At 41.2% G+C, this 26,734-nt stretch overlaps 2 protein-coding genes and 1 long non-coding RNA gene across 4 annotated transcripts; 2 read left to right on the forward strand and 1 right to left on the reverse strand.

Annotated features, from left to right (window-relative positions):
• The first annotated feature begins 4,171 nt into the window (after positions 1-4,171).
• Positions 4,172-13,679, forward strand: LOC111838421 (cathepsin S-like). Of its 2 annotated transcripts, XM_072716116.1 has the most exons (9): positions 4,377-4,447; positions 6,224-6,356; positions 6,445-6,568; positions 8,739-8,861; positions 9,463-9,615; positions 9,727-9,951; positions 10,087-10,252; positions 10,441-10,543; positions 10,724-13,679. In XM_072716116.1, the coding sequence occupies exons 3-9, from the start codon at positions 6,446-6,448 to the stop codon at positions 10,821-10,823; spliced, it is 993 nt and encodes a 330-aa protein (XP_072572217.1). In that variant the 5' UTR covers positions 4,377-4,447; positions 6,224-6,356; position 6,445; the 3' UTR covers positions 10,824-13,679. The 2 variants fall into 2 exon arrangements, with proteins under 2 accessions (XP_023657151.2, XP_072572217.1); XM_023801383.2 differs by lacking the exon at positions 6,224-6,356 and having other exon boundaries at positions 4,172-4,447.
• A 3,805-nt stretch (positions 13,680-17,484) lies between these two features.
• Positions 17,485-26,488, reverse strand: onecutl (one cut domain, family member, like). The gene is made up of 2 exons (XM_023801515.2): positions 25,468-26,488; positions 17,485-17,795 (listed from the first exon to the last, which is right to left on the reverse strand). The coding sequence occupies exons 1-2, from the start codon at positions 26,486-26,488 to the stop codon at positions 17,485-17,487; spliced, it is 1,332 nt and encodes a 443-aa protein (XP_023657283.2).
• On the forward strand, positions 17,586-20,754 carry LOC140592485 (uncharacterized). The gene is made up of 2 exons (XR_011992788.1): positions 17,586-17,715; positions 20,064-20,754. It is a non-coding gene; the product is annotated as an uncharacterized lncRNA (long non-coding RNA).
• Positions 26,489-26,734: the final 246 nt, after the last annotated feature.

Below are 26,734 nucleotides of genomic sequence, written 5' to 3' on the forward strand. Positions count from 1 at the left end.
TTGCATGCGTCTCCTTTTCACAGATCCACCTTTCCATACTTCCACTAATCTCTCCTGAAGAGACTCATGTCTCGATCGGAATGGTGAGGGGGGAGGGGATTAAGAGATGCAATCTGACGGACGAAGCTCGCTAATTGGTTAGATTACCCTGACTGCAAGTTTAACGACATGTTATTCACACTCAATATAGGCACATTAAACAGGTGATTTTACCGGGGGCGGTTGTGACATTATGAGATTGGATTTCTGTTGCTCATTTACATGTCACATCAATGATATCATGTCTCTGTGTGGGACAATTAACCTTGTCAGAGTGTATAAGATGGGGAGGGGGCGGGGCTGGGCTCACCTCAGGTCGGCCCACTGGAAGCCCAAGATAGGGGGAGTGGAGCAATCCATCAAGTAGTGCACCTCTAACTTCATACAGTACCAGTGCAATTAGTAAAATCAGTTTTAAATTTTATGATTATTTATTTGCATTGTTCCAAATGCCTTAATAAAAATTACTGTTTGGATCAGGTGTATGTTGCACTCTCAAGGAAACTGCCTTCTGCCTTCAGACATCCGTAAACTCCATGATGTTTGTACTGCTGGTGGAAACTGTGTCCTGTTATACTGACAGGACCAGCTTGATGAGGTCCATATCGAGGCATGCTTTCAGTCCTAATTATTATTAGCATAACCAGGAGGGCTGGAAAGCCAGTCAACCTTGAACCCCAGAGGTTTTTTTCTCCTTATTTAGGAGTTTTTGGTTCCTCTTCTTCATTTCCCTCTCTTTCTTTTTCCTTTCTTTCTGTTTTTCTTTCATATAACAATGGATGCTACTCACCTTTCATTCTGCTCCTTAGACAATAAAACCTGAAACTTCAATAAAAGTAGCTTCAGCAAAGTGTTCTCCACTTCCATCTCTGACGCCAAGACCACCTACTACCAGGAAAAGATCACCACCACCACAAATACACACAAGTTATTATCCACTTTCAATGACCTCATAAGCCCTCCTCCCCCTGCACCCACCACCCTGACTGCCGGTGATTTTATCACTCACCTCCGTGAGAAAGTGGCAGCCAGCAACACCTGGTTCTCCACACCTACCACCTGCATGACTCACTCCATCATGGTCCTTCTTGTCCCACATTCACCCCCCCCCCCCACCAGCCCAAATGTTTCTAACCTGCTCACCCACCAGCCAACCTGTACCCTGGATCCCATCCCCTCCCATCTCCTCCAGGCCATGTGTACTAGAGTAACCCCAGCACTTACCCACCTATTTCATTCATTCTTTGCAAATGGCGGATTCCCTGCATTTAAGCAAGCTAAGGTAACACTATCACATTGAAAAAAACTCTCACTTGATCCGTCACAGATTGAGAATTATCAGCCAGTCTCTCTCCTCTCATTCTTGTCCAAAACTCTTCAATGTCCTCAGTTAAGTCTCCAAATTTCTCATAAAGAACATCCTCATGGCGTTGGAGCACTTGCCAGATGTGATCCACATGTTGGTCAGGGGAAGCAGAGTAGATGAGGATGTCATCATCGATGCAGCATGTTGGCCAAGACATTATTCATAAATGTCTGGGAGATGGATGGGCTGTTGGTCAAGCCATCTGGCATTACACGGTACTCATACTGACCAGGATGAAGGCCGTCTTCCACAGGCCATGGGTGTCCCAGGATGATGCCATCACAGATGGATGGGAGGTGTGAATGGCATGCCCCGGTTCCCTGCAGTAAAGGCAGAGCTGGAGCTGGGATCATCGTTGATGTTCAGCAGGAGAGAGCAGGACTCTGCTGATATCCACAGGCTCAGGCTCAGATGGAGGGAGTGTCTGGTCAGCGGGGGACGCAGTGAGATGAAGAGCTGTACATACTCGCCAAATGTCTGTGCTTCACCACGGCAGGCCGGCTCTGCTTGGAGGTTTGGGTCAGTGCCCGCCGGACTCGCAGGCAGGAGGGAAGCCAGCCTAAGGGCATCCTGGCACTAGCACTGTGTGTCCGCTGGGCCCATGGTGTCTGCTGAAGTATTCTGTTATGAACAGGATGACCGGGGACCCAAGTGCGGAACACAGGGAGTTTATTGGGGACCAGGCAGACAGAGAGAATCAGCAATCAGGGTCTTAGCCAGAGTCACAAAGCAGGAGGTTTGGAGGCCCGGGAGGTGGGGAGTGGGGTCAGTCCTACATGGGGAGCTGAAAACGGGGGCAGGCAGACAGGTGTAGTGGGATCAGGACAGGACCAGAACCAGGCAGACAGGATGGATCAGGACTAAGAGACACAGTTAGTACACTCTTACCCAGTTTAAATGGATTTTATCTTCGTTCACTTACATTTAGCCCAGATTACCTTAAATCCAATAAGTTATACAGATAAGCAAGAGATCCAACTTTCTGAAACAGTTCCCAGTTTTTGCCCGGTTAATTGTTAGCAATATCAGTTGATAACAACACATTATGTGGTATTTTGTGCATAAAAATATCGTGATTGGACAGTACTGTGTGTACGACCAATTTAATAAGCTACAAATGAAATGAAAGTGATAATAAACAATATAAAACTACAGCTTGAACTTCTGTTGATCAAGGGAGCGGCTGTCTTGAATTGTGAGGTCAGGGTTGTGTCGATTCCTCCGAGTTCATGAGTCAGAGTTCTGACTTCAGGGGGCATTCTAGTTGAAATTTTCAACTAGGAACTTGGAATTTCTGATTCGCAAATGCAAATGGGATGCAGAATAATGGTGCGAGGCAGGGGGTTCCACTCCTGGGCTGATGAGCTGGAGTTCTCACAAAGGGAGGGTGTGAAAAACACATTGGGAGAAGCCGAATCGTGGTGCAAGGGGCAAAGAAGGTCAATACAAGGGATCAGTCCACACAAAGCACCAAAGCCAAGAATGTAATCCGTGAGGGTCGTCTGAGAAATATTCAGTCACCTATAAAAGCATGAGGTTCTTGCTCATTGGAGAAACCAGTGGTTACATGTAAAAGTCAGTGTTGTTAATGTTTAAAGTACTGGGGAACAAACATCTCCAACCCTCATTCCTTCCATCCAAACACCCATCCATTCGGAATGAATATTAATATTATATTAGCCAGTCTACAGTTAGTATTAAAACTATATTATATGATATTAATATTATATCAGCCAATGTTTACAGTTAGACAAATGTTAGGATTAATTACAGTATTCCTACCATTTTGAATTATGTTTTTTATATTTCATTCTGACATATTGTTCTTTTGGTCCCAGCTGGATTACAACTACAGTAACAGGGCTCTCAAGTTTCAACAAAAGTGTGGAGTGAGTTTACATCTCTTAGGGGTGCAGCATGTGATAACGCCATCCGTGTGATAACGTGCTTGCAGCGGGATCACATATAACTTACTTTGGAATTTACCGGGAAACAACAAATGCTAATTTCTGATTGGCTGGTAGGTGGCTATTATAACTCTGTGTAACTCGGGACACTTATGCGCTCCACTCCATATGCCTGCGAATCGTCCAATAATTCTATACAAGGGATCACCGAGGATCGGGCGTTATCCTTTACTTCACAGCGTGAGAAACACAAGGTGTGGCGTGTGAACTGGTTGAAATTCGTGTTTCACGGTCAATGCGTGAGACTTAAAAGCCCAGGTAAACATTCTATATTAAGTCCATTCATTTTACAATGATTATATATCATAGGCTCACGTTTCAGCCGACAGTTTCATTTGCGGAAGTAACTCATATCCTAATAGATCTCCCCACCCCCCACCCCCACATTGAAAATCATCACCTAATAGATCTGTGACCCCAACACTGAAAACACAGTGGCTCTTGTAGGCCTATGTTAAAATTCTACTTTGAAGCATTGTACATTTGTATTTGATGTACTGCATATTATGCAAGCTATTTATTTTCAGTTTGTTTTCCTCATTAGTGCAGATTTTTGAGGGAGAAGGGTGAATGATGATGTTCCTAATTTTTAAGTTTAATCCATTAATACCCATTCAAACAAAGGATTAAAAAGCATAAAACTCTTAGTGGCCGAAATGCTTTGTATTGTAAAATATAACTTGATTCGGAATCGCCGCCACGACGTTAAACTCTATAGAAAAGGACGGAAGCTGAAGGTGAGAGGACAGAGCTGGTGGGCACCGGCGCGGGAATGACGGTGTTCTGACATAACAACGGCCAGGACATCAGTTCTTATATAGATATATATTAATCCGTGTTACGGGATAAATTATCTATCTTGGCAAAGCATATATGATATAGCATGGTAGCATTGCAGCCGTTCAGAAACTACAAATAAGGACACAAAAGTGAAATGCTGGTCATGTAAAACAGTAGCTTCACAAAAGTTACGGTCACGTGGTCATAAGGAGTATTAGTTACACAGTATTTTAAGGAAGTGTTTCATTTGCACGCCAGGCTTTCATCGGATTAATTCCTGCGTAGCACTTTATAGGTAAGAATAGCCGATGTTCTTTGAAATGGTTTTTCCTTTCGTTTTTGCGGTTTGCAATTGCGAGCTAGATGTGATAGGAAATAGGCGGATTTTTTTTTATAGCTTTTTACCAGTAGCCTATTAAATGAAAAATGTTTATTTTTCTCCCTCGGCGAAGATGAATAGAACAATAGTAGAATTAGGCTACTGCTAAAATGAATATCTTATTAAGGACGTTTTTTTCTATTGAACCTCCTTAAATTACAGGTGAATTTTATGTATTGTTATATTTCTACATTTTAATATAGGCTATGAATAAGTTGTATATGAACTTGTCACAAACGAACTCGTTCAGCGGCGGTTGTAACTGGGATATTTAAATATCGCTTTTTCATCAGTTTCACTTCTCTTTTGATCTTGTGACAACTATTGTTTCCCGGATGCGGCATGATTCGAGGTTTATGTAACGGAATGCACTCAAAAAGAAACAAGGAAGTCAAATGAATATCACTTTACGCTGTAGTAAATATATACTTAAAATATACATTTTTATTGTACAAGCAAGTTGACTTGCCTACATTGAAACAAAGTCACAAGGAAGTAATTTGAACCAATCACAGTGAAAGCGTAATCTGTTGCTGTAAAACATGCTGTCATTGCAAGGTTTTGCACCTCTAAACGTAATAGTACCATGATCTTATGTCTTTATGTAAATACGTACACTACCAGTCAAAAGTATTTGCACACACTGATGATATTCTTTGCTAACAATTAAATGTTCACCAGTTTAGAACCTTTATTAGCAAGAAAATAACATATTTGATTCATCAAAGTAACCTCCTCTGTTAGTTATAACAGCAGAGAAAATTCGAGGCATTTTTTTTCTACAAGGGACATTAAATACTGCTCTGTTTCATGGGATAAAACAGTTAACTAGTGTATTTAAACTTAAAGTTGAGCCTAGAATTTGTCTATGCCATTACCACAGAACCAGTTACTAGGATGTCAAACATGCACCGGTATATACTATTTCTATTTTATAACGGAAAATTGATTTATTTGACTTATTTATTTTAATTTATAGCTGTTCACTCAGCTTTCCATTGCTAAAAAATCTGAAGTTTATGAAATAAATGGGAAAATGGTAAAACAAAATAACTGTAATGTGCCTTTTGACTGGTACTGTATACATATATATGAGTATACACAAGTTTTCTGGTCCTTGTGGATATAAGTATCAGAGGTGGAGAAAGTAGTAAGTATTAAATTTTCATACCTATTGAAAAGTAGGCTACAAGTACCACACCATAATGTTACTCAGATAGAAGTCATCCAGTAAAATATCACGGAAGTACAAACAAGATACTTGGCTTTAAAAATACTTGAGTGAAAAGTATTTATTAATTAATTACGTATTAAGGATTTTCTTTTTTAAAAAAAGTATGAAATGTATTGGACCTTGAAAATTGTTCATTTGAGAGCAAACCGGATGGAACAAGAAGAAGGGTGGATGGATGGATGGCGTGAGCTTTGTAAAGATACTCTTTCTGAGCACAGGCTAAATAATCTAGTGATCCAGTAAACGGATAGCCGCTGTTTTTATTTGGTGTGAACCCTCAATACGTAATTTATTGGGGAAGTATGCAAAAATGTCATAATTGCTAATGGTTCTATGTGGTATTGTATGTATTAAGACTGTAGGTAGTTTCTGTTTCCCAGAATGCAAAGACAGCTTTGTTCCAGCAGCCATCACTCTGATAAATAGATCATAGCATTTTTAATCTGTTTTGTTGTCAGTTGTTCCTGTGTTGAAGTGTGCATGTAGGATGTATGACTCGTGACTGCGCCCCAAGTCTACCTACGGGTACAAATAAAGGAACCGGGACCTGAACCTGAGTCGTGCTGCGGATGGGTGTTTGGTATCGCCATTGTAATTGAACTTGTTAAATCTGAGGAAAGTACTCATGCTTATTCATTCACTTTCCTCCCAGAACAATTGAATCAATTCTTGTTTTCAGAATGATGTGGGGGTTCCTGTTTATTGCCGCACTGTGTGGAGGGGCAGCGGCCCTGGTCAGTCAAGACCTGGATCAGCACTGGGAGATGTGGAAGAGCACGCATAACAAGTCCTACCAGCAGAAGGTGAAGTCTCACAAATTTGACTAAATGTGTGTAGGCACACCTGAGCAGGGAAGTGGTGGGTTAGAGATTGGTGTGTGGAAGGTTGTGGGTTTGGATCCTGTGAGGTAGAGTATTCATGTCGCTGTTCGGTCTTTGAGTGTAGCCTTCAACAGCAGGGGTGATGGATGCTGGCTGACCCTGCGCTATGACACCAAAACTTGATCTCAGCTGTATACACATGGGTGTTTGAGTCTCTCATGAGGCGCTTTTACACTGAAGTTCGGGAACTTGGTCCCAGTTTACAGATTCCCGGGTGTGTTGATGTGGAACTTTTGTAGCCCCTGGCTGCATTCATGTGTCGCTTTCGCACTGCACAACCGGAACTGGTAGCTTTATGCTAAATAAGCATGGGAGCCGCAAAAAAGTTCATAGGTTCACACATAATTTCATACACAACTACACAGTCACGCCTCAATAATGGAGGATAAATAAGCCATTTTGTTAGTTATTAGTTAGTTACTGAGAGGATCGATCGCGATCAAAACGGGACACAGCCTTTTATTTATATTTTACTTAAAGTTGTGGTCAGAAGTTTATATACACTCATCAGGGGCATGAAGGTCATATTAATTTGGGCTTTTAATGAACCCTTGAACTGTTGATTTTACAGGGTTGAATGATTATATAATATACATCTTCAATGATTTTTAAAAACAAGAATTGGGTGAATTTATTTTGGATTCTCTGCAATTCACACAGGGTCAAAAGTATGCATTCAGGCTCAAATATATAAATACATTCACCTAAATCTATTAATAAGTGGTGCTGAATGTTCTAGAATGTCTTTTGACAAGTCCAAGGCCTATTAACTTCTCGTTAGTGATCATGATTGACTGCAGCTGCTAGTTTCTCTTTGCCAGCATAAAAAGGATGTGTTTGACAGCACTCATTGGATTGTGCAATACTCAGAACAATGAGAAAGTCCAAGTAACTAGATCTAAGAAGGAGAATTGCAGATTTACACAAGTTGGGAAAGTCTTTTCTAATTATGACCCTGTGTGGATTGCAGAAAATCCTAAATAAATTCAGACTTGTTCACCCAATTCATTGAAGATGTATGTTGTATTACCATTCCACCCTGGAAAAAGAACAGTTCAAATAAATCATTAAAAGCCCAAAATGAATATGACATTCATGCCCCTGATGAGTGTATGTAAACTTCTGATAACAACTGTATATTACATGCAACATGTTCGTGATTCTTATTTAATATGGTTAGCAGATCGATCTTTCATTTTCCACAAAATAAAAAAACGATGTAATGTTATCCTGCTAATAAACACCAGTGAAGTTAGGCTAACTAATATTGGTTAGCCATCAAATTTTCCAATACAGAAATATGAAGATGCAAGCGAAAAATGTATTAATTGATGCATTAAATGCAATTTGTTACGCCCAGCTCGTCCGATCCTCGTGTGTGCCATGCCCACCTCGTTACCTCGTGTGAATTCCCGATTGTCATCACCTGTTTCCTGTTTCTCTTAACTTGTCCTGTGTATTTAGTCCGCATCTGAGTTAGTCTTCCCAGATCTGTCATTGACGTTTTGTGATGTCTAGTGCTCGTTTTTCCTGGTGTGCCTGTTGTCCAGTGAATAAACCCCGTATGTTCGTATTACCGGCTCTATCCGCCTGTTTCCTCGCTCGCCTTCCTGCACGCATGTAACACAATTGTAAATGTAAATGTACAAAAAAATTTATTCCATCTGGCACTTTTCTGCACTTCCTCATAACTTCCAAGTTAACACTGGTGCTTGTGGTCAACCAATCTGCAAGCTATCACTGTAAGGCCCTCCCCAGAAGTTCATTTACCTAGTCTGGAGTAGGTAAAAAAAGTTTAAAAAGGGTTCTGGAACTGCCTTAGAGGAACTTGTGCTGAGTTCCTGCGGCGTGAATGCAACAAAAGTCCCTGGTTCCAGAAAAAAATTTCAGTGGTGTGAAACTGCCTAAGATGGGTGACATGGAATAATAACTACCTGAATTCTCCGCAAGGATGGATGAAGTACAGCTATTATCATTTTATGATGTTCAGTAGCCAATTCATATTTTGGATTGAATTGTGTAGGAAGAATTATATGTGTGGGAGTTTTGGGATTTTTCTGTTGAGCCTAAATTATGCTTCATTTGGAAGCAGAATGAAGAGCTGATACGGAGGCAAACTTGGGAGAAGAACCTCCAGCTGATCACCCTACACAACCTGGAGTTCTCCATGGGGATGCACACCTATGACCTAGCTATGAACCACCTGGGGGACTTGGTGAGTCGTCGGCTTGTTGTCAGGTTGTAACCATTGCCAGGTTATCCTTAAAGTTCAGGCCTGCATGTTGAATTATCCACATCATTATCTGTTATTTTTATGAAGTTTCACAGCAGATACACCTGCCTAATATGAGTCATCAGCTTGTTGTAACCATTGCTAGCTTGTCCTGTAGTGCAAGTGTGTTTGGTTTTGAACAAGATATTTGATTCAAAATGTTAATACTTTTTCAGTGTAGTACACAATGATTTCCACCTTCTGTTGCCTTGGAGTGCCCATCAAGCTCTCAAGTCATTTGCTCTCAGGAAAGCTTTCAATGAACAGAAAGTTGTTTGCTCAGTGGTTATAGATGAGAAATTTACAAGATTACTCCTTCTGCATCTAGCTCACATGTATGGACAATAGCATCGGCTAAATATAAATGTAATGTAAATGTCTCTCATGTGAAGATTGGGTATAGGAGCTAACACGTTTGACAGTTAATTACACAAATGAGTATATTGCTGTTTGTGTTTTTTTTGTATTTAGGTTAATCCGCACCATAACAGGAAGACGGGGACATAAGAATTCTCATCTTCTCTGGTTTTCTTTTCATTTTCAGACCACTAAGGAGATTTTGTCGACATTGGCTATGACTCGTGCTCCCACTAATTTCAAAAGTAAACCTTCTGCAATTGTGGGATCTTCTGGTGCTGCTGTTCCTGACGCCTTCGACTGGAGGGAGAAAGGCTATGTCACTGAAGTGAAGATGCAGGTATGAAGACGTGTGTCTCCTTTTGTGGGGAAACAGATACGCTGCCCTCTCTATAGATAATCGCTTAATGAATCGAATGCATCATGAACCATCTGAGATGGTCTTTTCCAGGGCGCTTGTGGAGCATGCTGGGCATTTAGCGCAGTGGGGGCCCTTGAGGGCCAGCTGATGAAGACTCAAGGGAAGCTGGTGTCCCTGAGCCCTCAGAACCTGGTGGATTGCTCATCCAAGTATGGCAACGAAGGATGCAATGGTGGTTACGTGAATGAAGCCTTCCAGTATGTCATTGACAACCAAGGCATAGACTCTGATGCCTCCTACCCTTATACTGCCCATGTGAGTTTGTTACATCTAAAGTGCTTCAGTGGTTAAACATGTTCTACTTGGGCTACCCAAAATTAAACAGCTGATTCACCTGTATGAGTGATTCCATCTATGATCGTACTGACTCTTTGTCACTGTACTTTTTAGGATGATCCATGTAAATACAACCCAGCCAACCGGGCTGCCAACTGCACAAGATACAGTTTTTTGCCTGAAGGAAATGAAGATGCCCTCAAGGAAGCTGTGGCCACCATTGGACCCATCTCTGTGGCCATCGATGCCACCCGGCCATCGTTTATCTTATACCGTAGCGGTACGTGAGGCTGAACTTTCTGTGAAACACGTATTTCTCGTGGACTTGTTGCTGTATGACACCTAGTCTACAGTAGGTCAGTCTGGTTCTTCAAATCTGCTTTATTTAGAAATCTTAAGCCTTGATCTATTTTTTATTGATAAAGTAATGTGCAAATTAATCATTTTCTTTTGCTATTTTTTTTTCAGGTATTTATAATGATCCTACTTGCACCCAGAAGATAAACCACGCTGTCCTTGTAGTAGGTTATGGCACCTTGAACGGTGCAGACTACTGGATAGTGAAGAACAGGTAAATGACTTTAAAACTGAAATATACTGAAAAAATAAATCAGGTGACAAATATGATTATGATGATCATTATAATCTTATTATCAATAATAATATTAATAAGACAAGTAATATTAGTCTAATAATAAAAAATGCAGTAGATTTATACCTTTGCTCATTCATTTTCTCACTTCTCTTATAGCTGGGGAAAAACCTTTGGTGAGCAAGGATACATTAAAATGTCTCGGAACAATAAAGACCAATGTGGCATCGCCCTGTACGGCTGCTATCCCGTTATGTAATACCCACAGAAATGGCTGTTTCCCAAGAGCACTGTTCCAACTGTGATGGTCATAAGTCCTCACGTTTTGAAAGAGCCAAGCCAACTGCTCCACTTCTGTATTTTCAGTTGCCCAATGCTGTTTTTTCAGTTCGGTTTTTCTCTGCCACTCTATTCTTATCTTTTAACATCCAGACTTCCAGTCTTGGCATGGTGGTGCAGTGATTAGTACTGCTGCCTTACACATCTGCAGTCTGCAGTTTGAGTCTCCACTCAGGCTCCATGTGTGTGGGGTTTGCATGTTCTCCCCATGTCGTCGTGGGGTTTCCTTGAGTTTCTCTGGTGTGCCTTGTGGTAGATCAATGCCCTGTCCTGGGTTATTCCCTGCTTTCTGTCCATAGTTAGGCTCTGGACCCTGCATGGAGCTTCTGGTCTGTCTGTGTGCCATTGTACTTACTGCTCACTTTGTTGTGCTCTGTGCAGCTGCCAGTTCTGGAGTGATACTGTATAAAAAGTAACTGCTTAACTGTAATAGACTGAATTGAATTACCTGAATTTATGGTCATCATAGTGGTCATGTGCTTTTGGGAAACATGAACTTTGATGAGAGATTATTGCAAATTATACTGATTTGATTATCTGCACCATTTTTCAAACTCTGTTACTATTAGAATATTGCATACACTGTGATTTCATCTTTAATTGATGATGCTGTACTCTGAGTGGTGTGAAATATAAAAGTATAAATATACGTCTTATGGCTAAATTGACATTTCTGTCCAGTAAACATGGCCTTAAAGAAGACTGCTTTTTGCAGCCTCATTCAAGTTTTTTTAACCTTATGTACTGACTTTTAATTTAAACTGGAGTCCAACATGTGTAAAATCACACAGCTTTACAGTAGCCTACATGAATTTCATTATTAAAAATTATAACATATAGATACACAATTGCATTATACACTCAGAATAAAAGGTAAACATGTGTACCTGTACCTTTGCTTGTCACTGGGGCTGTACCCTTAAGAGTCTGCCAATTCTACCCTTAGCTGTAGGTAATTCTACCTTTTAAAGTACAGAAATGGACTCTGAAGAACATTTCTGTACCATTGATGGTACATTAATACTGCTTGTACCTTTGGGATGTTCCTCAGGGTCCATTTCAGTAACTTAAAAGGTACAATTACAAAGGAACAGCCCCGGTGACACGCAAAGGTACAAATTTTTACCCTTTTTCTGAGAGTGTAATATGAAGATAAAGACAGCAGTAAAACTTTATAAAATCACCTGTCTCCTAACCGCAGAGTCATAGGGTTGAATGCATGACTAACTTAATATTCCCACTCAGTATGGTGCACACCACCAGTCAGTAGGTGGCAGTAAACACCTGTTATTTAGATTAAACGCTCCCGTAAATGGATAGAAGAAGGCAAAGAAATTTGAGTGGGGTTTGTGTACTATGCAGGATATTCTGAAACTGCAAGAAAGTATGCATTTTTGAAGGCAAACAAGGATCCTGCTGTTAGTAATCAGTTTACTGTTTTACATAAATTTCCAGCATCGTAGGCGGCTGTATGTATTCTTAAGATGGATTTCCCCAAAGACCCCAATTATCACAATGGCTACTTGTAAACTGCCCTTTCACTCTGCTATATATTTTTTTTCATTCATTTTACCCTAGATGCTAGTTTGATGTGTAAAAACATTTAGTGAATCTTTTATTTCCTATGTATTCAGCAAGACTTTTTATTTTTTCATACGAAACTTTTTGAAGTGGCTCTGGAGGTGCCACCGTTACCTCACACGTCTGGAGATGGATGTTCTTGTGCTGCCTCTGCTGCTTGTGTTTCTCTGTGTGCTTGTGTTTTCTCCCCTTCTTGTTTCCTCGAGGTTCTCCAGATTCCTCCCACTACAAAAACATGCAGACAGGCTATTCCGTTGGTCGTCTTTTGAATGTTCTGCAATGGTCTGGCATCCTATTCAGGGTAAACCCCTTGCCGCGTGCCCTGTACTGTATGAGAGAAACACCCCTCTCCACCCCCACCCCCCCACCCATTACGTGTGTTAGATAAATGAATGAAGGAATGAATGTTACATTTATATATCGTTTTTCAAGACACCCAAAGCACTTTACAAAACCAATGGGGAGTCACTTCAACCGCCATCACAGTGCAGCTCCCACCTGAATGATGTAACTGCAGCCATTCTGCACCAGTACACTCACCGCGCAGTAGCTAAAGTGGTGACTGGGCAGGAGAGAATAGATATAGGGGATGTTAAGGAGGCCAGATGTTGAAAGACAAACAACCAAGATTTCACCAAATTCAGGTCATTTTTAATAGTTGTAGTGCAACATCACAACAAACAATTTCACATGAGGTATTCAAAGGAATTTTTACTTGTTGGTACAAAATGTCCCACCACGATTGCGTCAAATTATTATTTTAAAGCCTTTGGTTCATTAGCCACATTTGATCAAAGGAGTCCAGAAACAAACAGACAGACCGTCAGAGAATAATTCACATTTCCATATCATATATGGGGAGTAACAAGAAAACGCAAGTCAGTATTTGGAACGTAATGATGCTATGGTCAGCACGAGAATCCCCTTTGCTTAGTCATCATTTTCAATTCCATTATGACACAATTTATGTTAACTCAAACGCCATGTGATGGTCACATGATGTTTTTTCAGTTCAGTTTGGACAGAATTAATGTGACATTTCAACCATAATCATCTCTGCTTCACTATTGTTTTTTATTTGCTTTAATGCTGTGTCATTGTTCCTGCCTAAAAAGCTGAGCTCGACATGTTACCAGTCAGCTGTATCCAGACTTGCTATCAGATCGAAGAAGAGCAATAAACATGACAGACGTAAGAGATTTGTCTGTTTGTATGATTTTTGTTTCAGTTCCATGATCGATTTGTTTAATTTCTTGCCATTGCATTTGATCATACATTCTTATTTTTAACAATACCAGGATAAAGTAACTGTATAGTAACTGCATCCTGCTTGAATTGTCGCTACTATCATTTTCTTTCCATTAAAATTTCTTTTGCTTGAAAGACCACCTGGCAACATATATTCCTGACATAATGAAGAGCTTGTTGCTTTGGTTGCGTGCGTATAAACTCATCAGTTTATACGATGTGTTCATTCTAACAAATTGTTTAAACACATATACAGTTTATATAACTACTTCAAAACCAAACGAGGCACAGACACCAGGTGGCAGGAGCAAATCTTTGGTTCAACAACGTGTGGGTGTCAGGGCGTCACACGAGGTAGGTAGGAGACACAGGGGCTTCTGAGGAACACTGCTAAGGTGGACTCCCTTTCCACCCACGAGAGGCCATCGCATTTACAAAAGCAGTCAAACTGAGTTTTTACGATGATCTTGCAACATCTTGACATATTTTTAAAAGCATTTCGTGTCAAGAAGGTCACTCAGAGAATAAGCAAAAAAAAAATAAAATAAAAATACAACCGTAAGTTTTAGTTCCCTGAATTTCCAGAAGCCTTTTCCCAACCACACAAACTCCTTTGAACTCCCTGGGAACTGTGGGATTGATTCCGGTAGAGGATCTCAGTAGCTGCCTGGTCTGTGTAAACTATGTGCAACCCACAGTGGATTCCTGGCCAAAGGGGGTGCATCAGAACATGTGCCTCTTCACTGTGGGGTAGCCCTCTGTCCTCGCTCTCCCACCGCACCATAACAGCCAGTGGCTAGACCTTACCTCTATTCACAGTATGAAAGAAGCACATATTCCCGGAGCCCAATCTACTGGACACAGGGATGGATCTGTCTTGCGAAAGCCAGTCAAGTATTTCACATAGCTGCCCTATGGAATAATCATGGTCCTAAATGGCCTCACAACCGTGGTGAGATGTGACACCTCCAGAAAAAATTATACCTTTACACATTTTTTTAAAACCATATTTTCAGACAGTATTAGGCTAATTTAAAAGGCCGTGTGGATATTACAGAACCACAACAACAGACGAAAAGTCCAACAAGCAGTGAGTGTGTAATTCCACCCCTGCCCCCCCCACTCTGGGCCACAGCATCTCACCCCTCTCTGCGCACAGCCTGCTTACAATTGTTGCCCATTAAATTTTTATTTGCCCACCCCTCCCTCTGAAACAAACACCCCCCCCCCCCCCCCCACCACCTCTCCAGTTCAGCTGCCTCTCTGATCTCTGGCCCTTTGAATGCCCTAGGCCCCCAGGTTTGGCCAAAAGCAGGCCTCAGACCAGACATGCACAGAGGAGACAGATGAAAAAAAAAATCCCTCTCAGGTCTTTGAAGTCTACAAAAGTCGATGGCCTCTTTCAAGGCCTGCCTTTCAAGCGCGTGCTGTGAGGCGGCCCCACAACACGGCCTGCGAAGGTTAAAGACAGAGGCTGGCTTGTCCGTGCGCAGTGAAAAGGGCATTGGTCCCAAAACACGTAAATAGGGAACTGAGGAAAGGGGAAGCAAGGCTTGTGCTGACTGCAAAATGCTCATGAAATGGCATTAGAAAATAAGAGGACGCCCAGAGCAGTACAGGACAATCACCATCTTAAAAAACACACGTCTTTCTGGAAAGATTGATGTAGTGATACAAGAGAATTGGGTGCTTTCTGAACAATTTTTCACACTCACAAATAATATCCTATCTGTCATCCCAATTTGCTGCAGGTTCTATGCAATTAATCCCAGGATTAAAAAAAAGGTATTTTTTTAATCCCTATTTGTTTTATTACTCCAAAACAGTATAGCCTAAAACTAACGCTAATCCAGGTGTGAGATCGATTTGCATCATTATTGTCAGGTGCCATCGACTCGATATTGAATCCCATGGAGTTTACACAGCACTGAAGATGCTAAAGATGCTGTCTGATGTCGGGGAGTTAGGGCTCCTATGGCAAATTCATTCTGTAAGCGTATCAGCATTTGTACTATATATATGGTATCTATGCATGTTTGTGTCTGCGGACGGCTGACAGTGTACAGTGGCTGAGAGACCTCCGAAAAATCCTAATTAGCCCTCTAGCACGTCCCCAACCCTGCACCCCTGTCACCATGTTGGCTGACATTTGGATACTATTTACAAGCAACCTGTGCGTGAAATGTCACGCTTCACGAAATTCAGACCAAACCAGCCTCTGAGCAGAGCCTCACTCATGAGACGTTTACCAACAGTGAAAAAATGTACATAAATAAAGGCCTGAAGGGGTAATAAGCATCTGTACACCGTACGGTAGAGAGAGGGGGAGAAGGAAATGATACATTCAGAGAGGACAATTTTTATCTTTGGTATGCTGACAGGATTCCACAGCTACTGTATCTAGTCCCATCGTAGAAAAAGATCAACTCCCAGTAAGTATACACAGATATACAAAGGATCTTAAAGTTAAAAATATGAATAAATAAAAGTAAAATGACAAGGTTGAGGAAAAAAAGCTCTGGCGATTAAAATGTACCATAAACTGTGAAACGAACAAACAACTAAATAAATAAATAAATAGATAAATAGAATAAATAAATAAATGATTAATAATAAAAATTCTTACAAAATTCCATGATGCTTCGACATTAAAAAAAAAAAAAAAAACACATATAGAAACCTTATGACTGAAAACCATGATGCCAATGTCAATTAAAAGAGCCAACTTTTAATCTATGTGCTTTAATGAGGTACAAAAGAGCTTAAGGTGTCATTTCCCTACATCTTCCACACTCTGGCTGGTAAAAAAAGTTCCACTTACCAGCCCATTGACGTATCCTATTTATACATTTTTCTCATGTAAGAAAAAGACCCATAATGTTGAGTCGAAATGACTCTAGTGTTTTCTTTGGCAGGTCTACAACTGTCCGCACCTTGTTATTCTACATGTCTGTCCACTTTTTAGATATACCTGGTATTATGCTGTAAAAAGACTCAGTTGTCTTTGATACCCTCGCGCCATAAATAAATGCCAACTATAATGTTCTATAATTAGCTAGCTTAAGGGGATCCAAAGTCATAATCCATCAGGGACGTCTCCTCCACTGTTAGATGTTGTGCAACTCCGTGTCATGCCCATTGATTAAAAAGTATAACTTTCAGAAGGACACCGGACCTAAATATGGAATTCCCTTCCACGAATTAATGCACATGAGTGCATTAGTTAACAGCGAGACGTTGTCAGCCTGTGTTAGATATATGTGTAGACCACAGAATTTGACATGTTTGGGGGCAGCTTCTATGAAGAGTGATGAATTTTGGGGAGAGTCCATGAATCTGTACACGTTGTTCATAAATGTGATCAGACAGATGACGAGTGAGGTCACGACATGCTCCAAAAACGCCCTCCTGCATTTTACATTCACTAGCCCAAAAAAAATTTGACCATTCGGGAAGTTTTTTTTACGCAGATTACAATGCCATTGATGCTGTAGGTGCTGAAGGCCCGAACAATCTTCGAAATCTTCAAAGTGTTCTGGCACCTTTTTTTTTTTAACATTTCTGTGGATCTAACCGAACAGGATGCTCTATTAGAAAACTTTCCCTAAGCGATGACCAACCCTCATTGAGTCCGACTGGCTTTATAAAAAAAGCAGATACTCTTCATCTGACCACAGGATAGATGTCTCAGAATATTTTACGTCCATCCTGGCTCTGGTCCCCCATTCCACTGTTTCCTTCTCCCCTACCCATCAGGCTTTGCTGCAGGACACGGCAGAGGAGGAGATGCTGGAGCCGGAGGAGCCCGTTGAGGAGGGCCGGCCTTCGTCGGCCCACCTGTTCAGGTTCCGGCGGCGGGCGTTCATGAAGAAGTTGCTGACTGTGGAGTGTTCCAGGCCCAGCTGCTGAGAGATGGTGATCTGCAGGTCCTTGGCGGGCCGCTGGTTCTCACGGAAGATGGCCGTGAGGGTGCGTCGCTGCAGGTCTGTGAACACCAGCCGAGTTCGCTTGGGACCCTGGTTCCGCTCCACTTTGCTCTGCTCCTGCTCCTTCCGTTTGCAGGCTGAATCAATGACAAGGTGGGGGAAACTGGTTTAAACTACATAGTTCACCCCAAAACAAATGAAAACTAGATCCTGACAGTTGTACAATTCGGACTGAACGGTATGGAAACAATTCAGTGTTTACTGCAAACATGGAGCCCAGAATGAATAGAATAATTTGCTCAAGGATACATACATATATTACTGGATGGTTCTACTGTAAACCTTCCAGTGCTACTTGTACCAAACAGTGGGCAAAATTGTTCATATGGCATTGATTTTCTTGTGGAAATGTGTACTTCCAATGTCGTTTTCTCAAAACAGCCATGATAGAATTAACTTCACTTAATTTTGCAGGAACTATGTTGTTCGAACACGCATTGCCCAAATAATTAACGGATTCCAGTTAAAAATACTTAAATAAAAGAAAACTTTATAATGATTAATCCATCTGCTATTTCATAAGAAAGAGAGTGAGGGCAAAAATTAATTAGCTTCCTCTATAAGTCACACAGCTGATTGCTATTTCATAGGCATTGAGGGTTTTGGAGACAGGGAAAAATGTTTAGATGTATGGTAAAAAACACTCTGAAGGTCAATAATGCAAGTTTCTTAGCAAACAATATTTTAATTGAAGTTTCCCCTATCTAGTAATTACTAAGAATAAGCTAAAATGACAAATTTCTGCAGAGTTTTCTCCCATCCAGGGTCTTTCCTTCTGTCCTGTGCTTCCTGCTAAAGGCTACAAGCTCAGAGTGATTCTGTTCTGGATAAAGTGACCAGTTTTCCTTTACTTTATTTACTAACTAGTATTGTATACGCTATTTAACTTCAATCCTCAACAGATAAATCAGAAAATAAGAATTAGGCTGCATCTATTTATTTATGTATTTTGCTGTGTTTGTTATGTGTACGTCTATATGCAATATAGACATACACATAACAAATTGTTGAGTTGACCCATCATTAAGCTGCATCTCATTATTCTTATATATGTTACATTGTTGGTGTTCTTTTAATATATATAATATATAATATATATTGTGCAAAAGTCTTAGGCAGTCAAAGAAAGCAATATTTCAGTTATCTTCATGTTGGTGTAAAGTTCTGTCTGTCAAAGTGTCAGATTCACCATCTCAAAACCTCTCCTAAAATTTATATACAATCTAATACACATGTATTTTTTGACCTGACCACTACCCCACTTTGTTCGGCTAATCAATCGCTCATTGAGTAATTTAACAAATAAAGTTAATTAATCCAGCTGTTGGAGAAATTTAACAAATACAACATTTTTGTAAGTTTAGCTGAAATTATTCTTTTTAACACAAGAATTGCAGCACAGATATTTTATGTATGAACACAAATGGTTTCAGTTTCCTAATGATAACTGTTCCAGAATGTTCTGTTACCACCTATTAGGTAGTTGTGTTACACATTGGATCACCTTTTTCTCTGACTTTGCTCTCCAAAGGTCAGGGGGCATCTTTCAATTGCATGTTAATCAATTTGGTTTCATTGAAGACCCCAGCTGGGTAATTTCCTGAGCTGATCAATGCAAAGGAAATGCACTGAATGCTATATACTTTACAAGCTATACAGCAGTGACTTACTTAATGTCATTAAATGCAAGCATTTTTAGTCTGGACATTGTGTCCATCGAATATTGCCCTAGCAATATTCCCCAGCTTGACCTTCAATGATACCCTCTTCAGTTTCTGTGACATCTGTTTGACATCATGGGACAACCCAAATGCGCATTAGTCAATTTTTTTTCTATTCTAGAACAGCTATTTCCAATATTGGAACCTTCACCACCTTGTCTGAACGCTGTGTGCAAGGACAGAGGGCTTTCGGGTTGTAGAAAGAACGGCATTGATCTGCAATTCCAAGGAGGGCAGCAGCCAACCCTGAATCACAGACCCATTATTTTATATTAAGACAGGAGAGTGACAGAGCAGTGAGGTAAACACATAGTGCACCTATACCCAGAGGGTACAAATAGATCACTGGGCTTAAACCTATTTTTGCAAGTCAAGTAATTAACCAAACACACTCGCAGAGAGGTCATTTCTTTAAGTCAATGCCATATAAGACGAAGTCACGTCAAATGATTTCTCTCATCTGAGCTCTAGTCGTGCATTCCATCCCATTTCTTCTCCTCAGAGAAACAGAGCAGAGGAAGGCATCTTGGCCCATGAATGTTAGAGCCTTTTAAGCTTCAACTTTGCATCTGTCTGTCACAGTTCAGCGTACCAGTGTATCATTTCACTTCCTCCACAATGCAGGTAATACAGGGGCCCTGGGCAACTGCCTCTTCTGCCTACAGCTAGAGCCAGCCCTGCTTCTGCTTCCATATAAGCAATTCAATTTGATGTATATGACATTTGTTATTGATATGTACGTTCATTTTTGTCATGTCCTCAGTGCAAAGTAATCAACAAGAACTATCAACCAGCAAATGATAAAAATCCCAAAATATTCTTTATTTATCTAATGGACTTGGTTTAACTGCCTCTAATCATACATACAAATAAGCTGAAACTATACTTATTTTATTTTGTTTTACCATTTTCTTCATTTACTCTAAATCATCTCCCACCCTGTTAGTTCACTCTTTTTTGTCTTTCAAAAAACGGCTGCAGAAAATCTTTTTTTTCCGGTGGGAATTTAACTGTGCAAACAGAGGTATGTTTCATCTGTCTCTCCTACCTTTTTTTAAGTTTTTGAAACGCTATCCGATGTTGTCACACTCTTAAAGTTCCACCCTGTTAGACTACATTATGGAGAAAGTCTGTCCAGTCAAAAAAAAATAAATTAAGAACATATCCGACATAGTCTGTTTATCTGTAGAAGGTTAGATAGCTTAATCCTTGTTTGGTGTTTTTGTTACTGACCTGCTGCGTGCATGTCTGCTAGATGCACAGGTTTATTGGGTTTTATAACCCAATGTGAATAAAACACAATTTCTTCTCCCTGTCCTCTCTAATTTGTGATTTCCTCTCTAGCTACCTGAACAGAGAATGTGCCATTTCTCATCATGACTGACTTTGATAAGGAACCACAGACATACACAAAGCTATTTGTTGTGTCCCTCCCTCAGTTTTACATATTGCAATAAAATCTGGGGGGGGGGGTGATTGTTTTGAAACATTGTTATGCAAAACTTGCAGAAGAATGAGAGAAAACCCATCCACTGCTAGAACCTCCTTATATTGGCGTTCCACCCTCATAACCTCCGTTCCACTGTTAGACCAGTCATTTTTAGACATTAATTTGATGACAACATTAAATGTTTGGCACATTTTTGTGTTATTTTGGGAGGTGAGGAGCATTAACAGCATTTATGTGCAAAATGGTTATTTTGGTTTTTTTGCGTATTATATACCATCAAAAATTACAGGTTCATAGTAATCAAGGCATATTCTGTTAGGTAATAATTGTTTTGTTATTCTTTTAAGAATGAAAATGACTATGATTACATAAGGAACATATAAGAAAAGCTCATTATTGTCTAATATTTACATTATTAATATTTTGTGATAGCTATGTATAAGTCCCTAACAGGGTGGGATACCTTCACGGCCAGTGCCTGAATAATGTAGCCATAATTATTATATTCTGAGTTCTTGAGCTTGACCAGTATATTCCTAATAGTTACGCATGCCGAAAACATAAAAAACATGCAATTTTTTCCACAAAAATTATGAAGCTAAAATGTTACCGGATAACAGGAATGACTCCCTTGGACTCCCTCGGACTCCCTTGGACTCCCTCTGACTCCCTCGCTCTGATTGTGCCCCAGGCGGCTGCCTCGTTTGCCTATGCCTGGATCCGGCCCTGTATCAGACTCATTTGCTTCAACGTTGCATGTCTCTTTCTATAGAGAGAAAAGCTCACTATCCCTCAGACTCAAAATAGGCTGATCTATCTGCACATGCTATACCTTGCCTGATAGGACAAAAACTGATGTATTCGAAGAAAATACCGATATAATAGGAAACTACAAATACTTCACAAAGTCATGCATAGCAACGAGACTGTCAGAGAAATTTAAAACATTGTATTTACATTACCATGCTGATTTCTATTGACACTGTCTAGACCACTCCGATCTATGGCAAGACTGTGTGATCATTACTCAAAAATACTGCAGTGCTGTAACTGAATGAGATGTATCTAATTCATAGTATTGTATCAAATTACCAAGCTGTCCATAATATTAGAAGAGGAAAAAGAGTATATACTTAAAGTGGTATCAGTTATCATTTGAAGAATATTACAAACAATTAACAAACTATATACAAACAATTAGCAAGGAAAATGTGATTTGTTCTACTTGAAAAAGTCTTCCCTATTATTACTGCGGAACTGTGAAGGATGTAAGGTTTTATAGTCATGTATGGACTTCGTAGTGGAATTTTTCAGAGGGATGAAGAAAATAATAGAGAATGTAATGCAGTATTGTTACCACATATAGATGAATAAAACTGCATTTTAAGTCAGTTATCAAGACACCACTAATTCACTGTATATACTGGAGCCTGAGCATCAAACAATAAAGAGGACAATGATGGAGGGAACTCCCCCCCCCCCCCCCCCCCAACATTTCACGCCCTCCTCCCCTCTCGATCGTTCCTCATCAGCTCTAGTCACGATCACAGCACCGGCCATTTAGCAAACGCTTCCCCGTGCTGTAATCGTCTGTAAAAGAGCCTCGGTTTCCGAGCCATAAATTGCCGAAGCTGGGACGCTCGAGGGCTATAGGAATAAATATTCCCCCACGGAGTCCTTATGATCGTGAGAACGACGCCTAATCATGATGTATGCTCCTGTCCTGTGCGGCTGAAACGTGACCGAAATGCTTTTCCCTGCCCCCACCTCCAGCCTCCATACCTTTCACCCCCTACTGCTTACCCCCTCCCAGGCTCCCCATCCTTCTCCCCCCCCCCCCCCATTGATGTCTTGGGCCACGGGCTGATAGAAATTATTGATTAAATCTGTGCAACTCCGACTCCAAGACCCGCCAAGGCTGGTTAACCCTTTCAGAGCAGGGATTTGTGGTGCAGCGGGTGCTTCGTGTGTCTGAATACTTCACCACCGACACTGGCTGTACTGTATCTCTTTCATGCCACATGCATGAATCTGCTGACGATTCGATTGCTCCGGCTGCCAGGCCATACCTGTACACCAGCCTGGTCCCACATGCTTTCCACACATTGCAAAGTAGATAGGGAAGAACAATCCGCTCCTATTATATAAAAAAATAATTTCCTACCCTGTTGTATCATATTTATGTGGGTGGTTTTCTGTCATTTTCATCCTTCTTGGATTTAACAGGCCTGGGGGGTGACCCTGGGGACCTTTGCACACTAACCACTCTACAGACTGGCCCAGGACAGAGCAGTAGTGCTCTACAAGGCTTACATAAACACTTACAAAATTGGGGATTAAACACCAGAAAGGCACACATCCTGGTAACACTGTAGGCTGCTGTGTTCAGGTACGTCATCGTTCAACTATTCAAAGTCCTACAGTGATTTCTGCCAGTTGTAATCATTTAAATGTAAAAAAAAAATTACTATATATCAATACAATAGATACATGTAAAGTGCTGAAGAGTCATTAACTTCAGCTAGAGACCTCTATAAAGCAACAATGTTTTAAACTTGGCTAGTAGGTAAAACCTCTGCTGACTGAGTATGGGGTGTCTAAATAGGAGGCCTGTTTTCTGGCCGTAGCTGTGTTGTGCTTTTGCGTGAGTGTGTGGTTCTTTCCCAAGGAAATCAATACAGCCTGGTAATTAAGCAAAGGGGGTCATCAGGAAACCAATCCCTTGCTGAAAGCTGGTTATGACAAAAGGACAGCAGAGCTTCCTAAATGCTTCATTTATAGTCTAAAATATAGTCTTTACTAGATTTATAAAAGAAAAGTTTTATATTAAATTCTGCGGATGGGACTATCCATGCTATTGTAGACTATCTATACTGCCATGGAATTATCCATGCTATTGTAGACTATCCATGCTGGCCTGGGACTATCCATACTACCATGGGACTATCCATACTGCCATGGGACTATTCATGCTACCCTGGGACTATCCATACTGCCATGGGATTATTCATGCTACCCTGGGACTATCCATACTGCCATGGGATTATTCATGCTACCCTGGGACTATCCATACTGCCATGGGATTATTCATGCTACCCTGGGACTATCCATACTGCCATGGGACTATTCATCTCTGCATCCTGGGATCAGCTCCAAGCCCCAGACTTTAATATGCAAACTTAAATTTGACAAGCAGTTATGGTAAATGGGTGGATTAAAATTGAAATCCAAAATTTACTGCATTGAATTGTTTGTTAATAATTAACCTTAAATCTCTCTTTTGCAAACTAAACATAGTTTAGTCAGCAGTTCCTTGTGCCTGACAACCTGTTATAAGCCTCATAAATTATACTGGCACACACTGAGTAAGCTTTACAACATCACACTTCAGCTCACCTAACCCCAGAGTACAGCTTCAGGGTCCTTACAGAGAAAAAGCAGTTGTCAACGTGGTAAATGGTTTTCTCGTTTCCTTTCGTACTGGCAGTAAAACTGACACTCTTCCAGTCTCCAGTGTGTCAGTGTAACACTGCACTCTGAGACATGTGTTCTCACAGTACTGGTCCCTCTGGGATGTTCATGGACACCAAATGACAATGGCTGTACAGCGAAAGCTGTGGAAGGCTCGCTGATTTTTACTTTCATTCTAGCACAGTTGAAATTATATCTTGGAAGAATGCAACCTTAGTTCTCAAGCAGATGGGCCATTCTGACTATGAAACAGACAAGAACACAATGTTGAATTTCAGACATTTTGTTCCACTGTGGCCTCAGTATCACATGAGGACAAGGTAGTGACTGCACTCAAAAAAGCATCTTGCTTACATACCTCATACGTAAACTACACCACGTTTGTGGACAGCTAGTGGAATGTCAATTAGGCATGCAAAATACCCTACTGCCACTGTGGTAAATTATCAAACAGTAGTGGAATAACGAAACTGACAATTAATATATCAATTCTACCCCTACTTGAGGTCAGTTACATTAAATATAAGGAAACAAAATAATATATCCATAGAATAATGTTGCTTTATGGAAATACCCAAAATGATCAGATTTTTTGCCAAATAAATTCTTGGCGTTAAACTAACTCCTTTTTTTGGACACAGATCCTCTATACAGCCTGTAATCTGTCTTTGCACACAGTGAAATTCACCTTACAGCACCGTGCTATCTGTTGTCTATTTGTTTTTTACCTTTTAAACAGAGTCTGCTATCTTAAAAGTAACGTCTTCAGTGGAAGTGTGTGTGCTTTAATACTGGCAACAGCATATGTTTCAGGAGGCAAGTCCGATAATGTCGGAACTGGCATCAGGCAGGACACATTTTTGGATCCTTTGTCTTAGTCTGAACAGTGCAGATTCCAATTTTAAAGGGAATGTAATATATACTGTGAAGGACAAAATAAGTGCTGCTCATCTTGCAGACAAATGCACGTTAAATTTGACAGCATTGCTGCATCCTGCTATTTACACAGCATCCATAAGGTCTAATGCCATCTGTGGTGCCCATCTGCGGTGCCCATCTGCGGTGCCCATCTGCTGTCCAGCCGGCAGGCAGGCGCTCAGCTCTTACCCTCCAGCCGCAGAGATGCCATCCTCTGGAACTCGGGCTCCTGCAGCCACCGGGACATTCTCTTGAAGGTCTCGCGGCCTGACTTCAGCTTGCCCCACGGTTTCGGGTTGCGCAGGAGATCAGACAGCGTGCCCTGTGACCTACACAGCACCCTCTCTGCAAAGATCGCCTGAGGGATGCTGTAGCGCTTCAGCTCTGTGATGATCCTCTGTGCAACTTCCTTGGTGTTTATTTCCTCGCCGCACCCTCCGCCGCCCTGCGAACTGGCCATCGCACCATCGCTGGACAGGGAGGTGGAGCAGAGCTCCCCAACTTTCGAACCCTGCTGGCTCATGGGCTGGAGTTGATAGTGATGGCCGGCGTATACGTGAGGGTGGTGGCTGTGGATGTGCTGGGGCATCTCTGCCTTGCTGAGCTGATGACCGACGCTGGAGTCTCCCAGCACCTGAGGTGACGCCTCTCGCCCAAAGTCCACAGTCCGGCAGAAGACATTGCCGCTATGTACCTCGTATCCACTGGGAAGCGGCTGTCCGGCGACGTCCGCGGTGTTTGCCAGACCGCCATAGCCGTGCATGGCTGCCCCTATACCAGACCCGGCACATGGTGAAGAAAGATTCGGAGAGATGCCCAGATCTTTAGCATAGGGGTTGTAGAAACTATTTCCGACGCCTCTGTCCTCACGCATGAGCGTAAAACTCCCGATAACGTTACTGACCGGCAAACATGGGTGATGGTGGTGGTGGTGGTGGAATTTCTCCTCTAGGGGCTGTAGTGGCGTGAGCGTGGTGTATGTGCTTCCACAGCTGCTTGGTGAGTCCACCCCATATCCAAGTGCAGAAAAGGAATGGTCCAGCCTTGGGGCTCGATGTTCAGGGTCCACCAGAGTCATTACGGATCCCCCCAAGGAAGATCTTGGGAAGACATCAAACAGTTCCCGAGAATGTAGCATCGTGCTTCCATCGTGGGACTGTGCAAGGTCGCTATGGCTGTGAACCGACAGCTCGGAAATATTCCCATCCATCTTTGTTTTAAATTATTTGGCTTATTTTGTCAGTTTTGCAGTACCAAAGTGTTCCTAATAGTCTTTTCCTCTCCTGGAGTTCACCCAACTTCAAAATTATGCTATTAAAAACTAAAACAATTTTCCACTTTATTTAATAGCAAATAATGAAGTTTCTATATGAAATTATTTATTCCACCATGTTTCGTGAACCTTGATCAAAACCAAACGGCTTCAGTTACGCTGATATTAATTTCATTTACATAT

This window comes from Paramormyrops kingsleyae, chromosome 9 (genome assembly GCF_048594095.1).
Source record: "Paramormyrops kingsleyae isolate MSU_618 chromosome 9, PKINGS_0.4, whole genome shotgun sequence".
Classification (NCBI taxonomy): Eukaryota; Metazoa; Chordata; class Actinopteri; order Osteoglossiformes; family Mormyridae; genus Paramormyrops; species Paramormyrops kingsleyae.

What these genes read in the sequence shown, in the direction of transcription:
- onecutl (XM_023801515.2), bottom strand. Translation starts at nt 26,488, where the DNA reads ATGGATGGGAATATTTCCGAGCTGTCGGTTCACAGCCATAGCGACCTT. An exon ending in GGCATCTCTGCGGCTGGAGG is followed by an intron (nt 17,796 to 25,467) that starts GTAAGAGCTGAG and finishes TCATTGATTCAG; the next exon opens with CCTGCAAACGGAAGGAGCAG.
- LOC111838421 (XM_023801383.2), top strand. Translation starts at nt 6,446, where the DNA reads ATGATGTGGGGGTTCCTGTTTATTGCCGCACTGTGTGGAGGGGCAGCG. An exon ending in TGAACCACCTGGGGGACTTG is followed by an intron (nt 8,862 to 9,462) that starts GTGAGTCGTCGG and finishes TTTCATTTTCAG; the next exon opens with ACCACTAAGGAGATTTTGTC. An exon ending in TCACTGAAGTGAAGATGCAG is followed by an intron (nt 9,616 to 9,726) that starts GTATGAAGACGT and finishes GGTCTTTTCCAG; the next exon opens with GGCGCTTGTGGAGCATGCTG.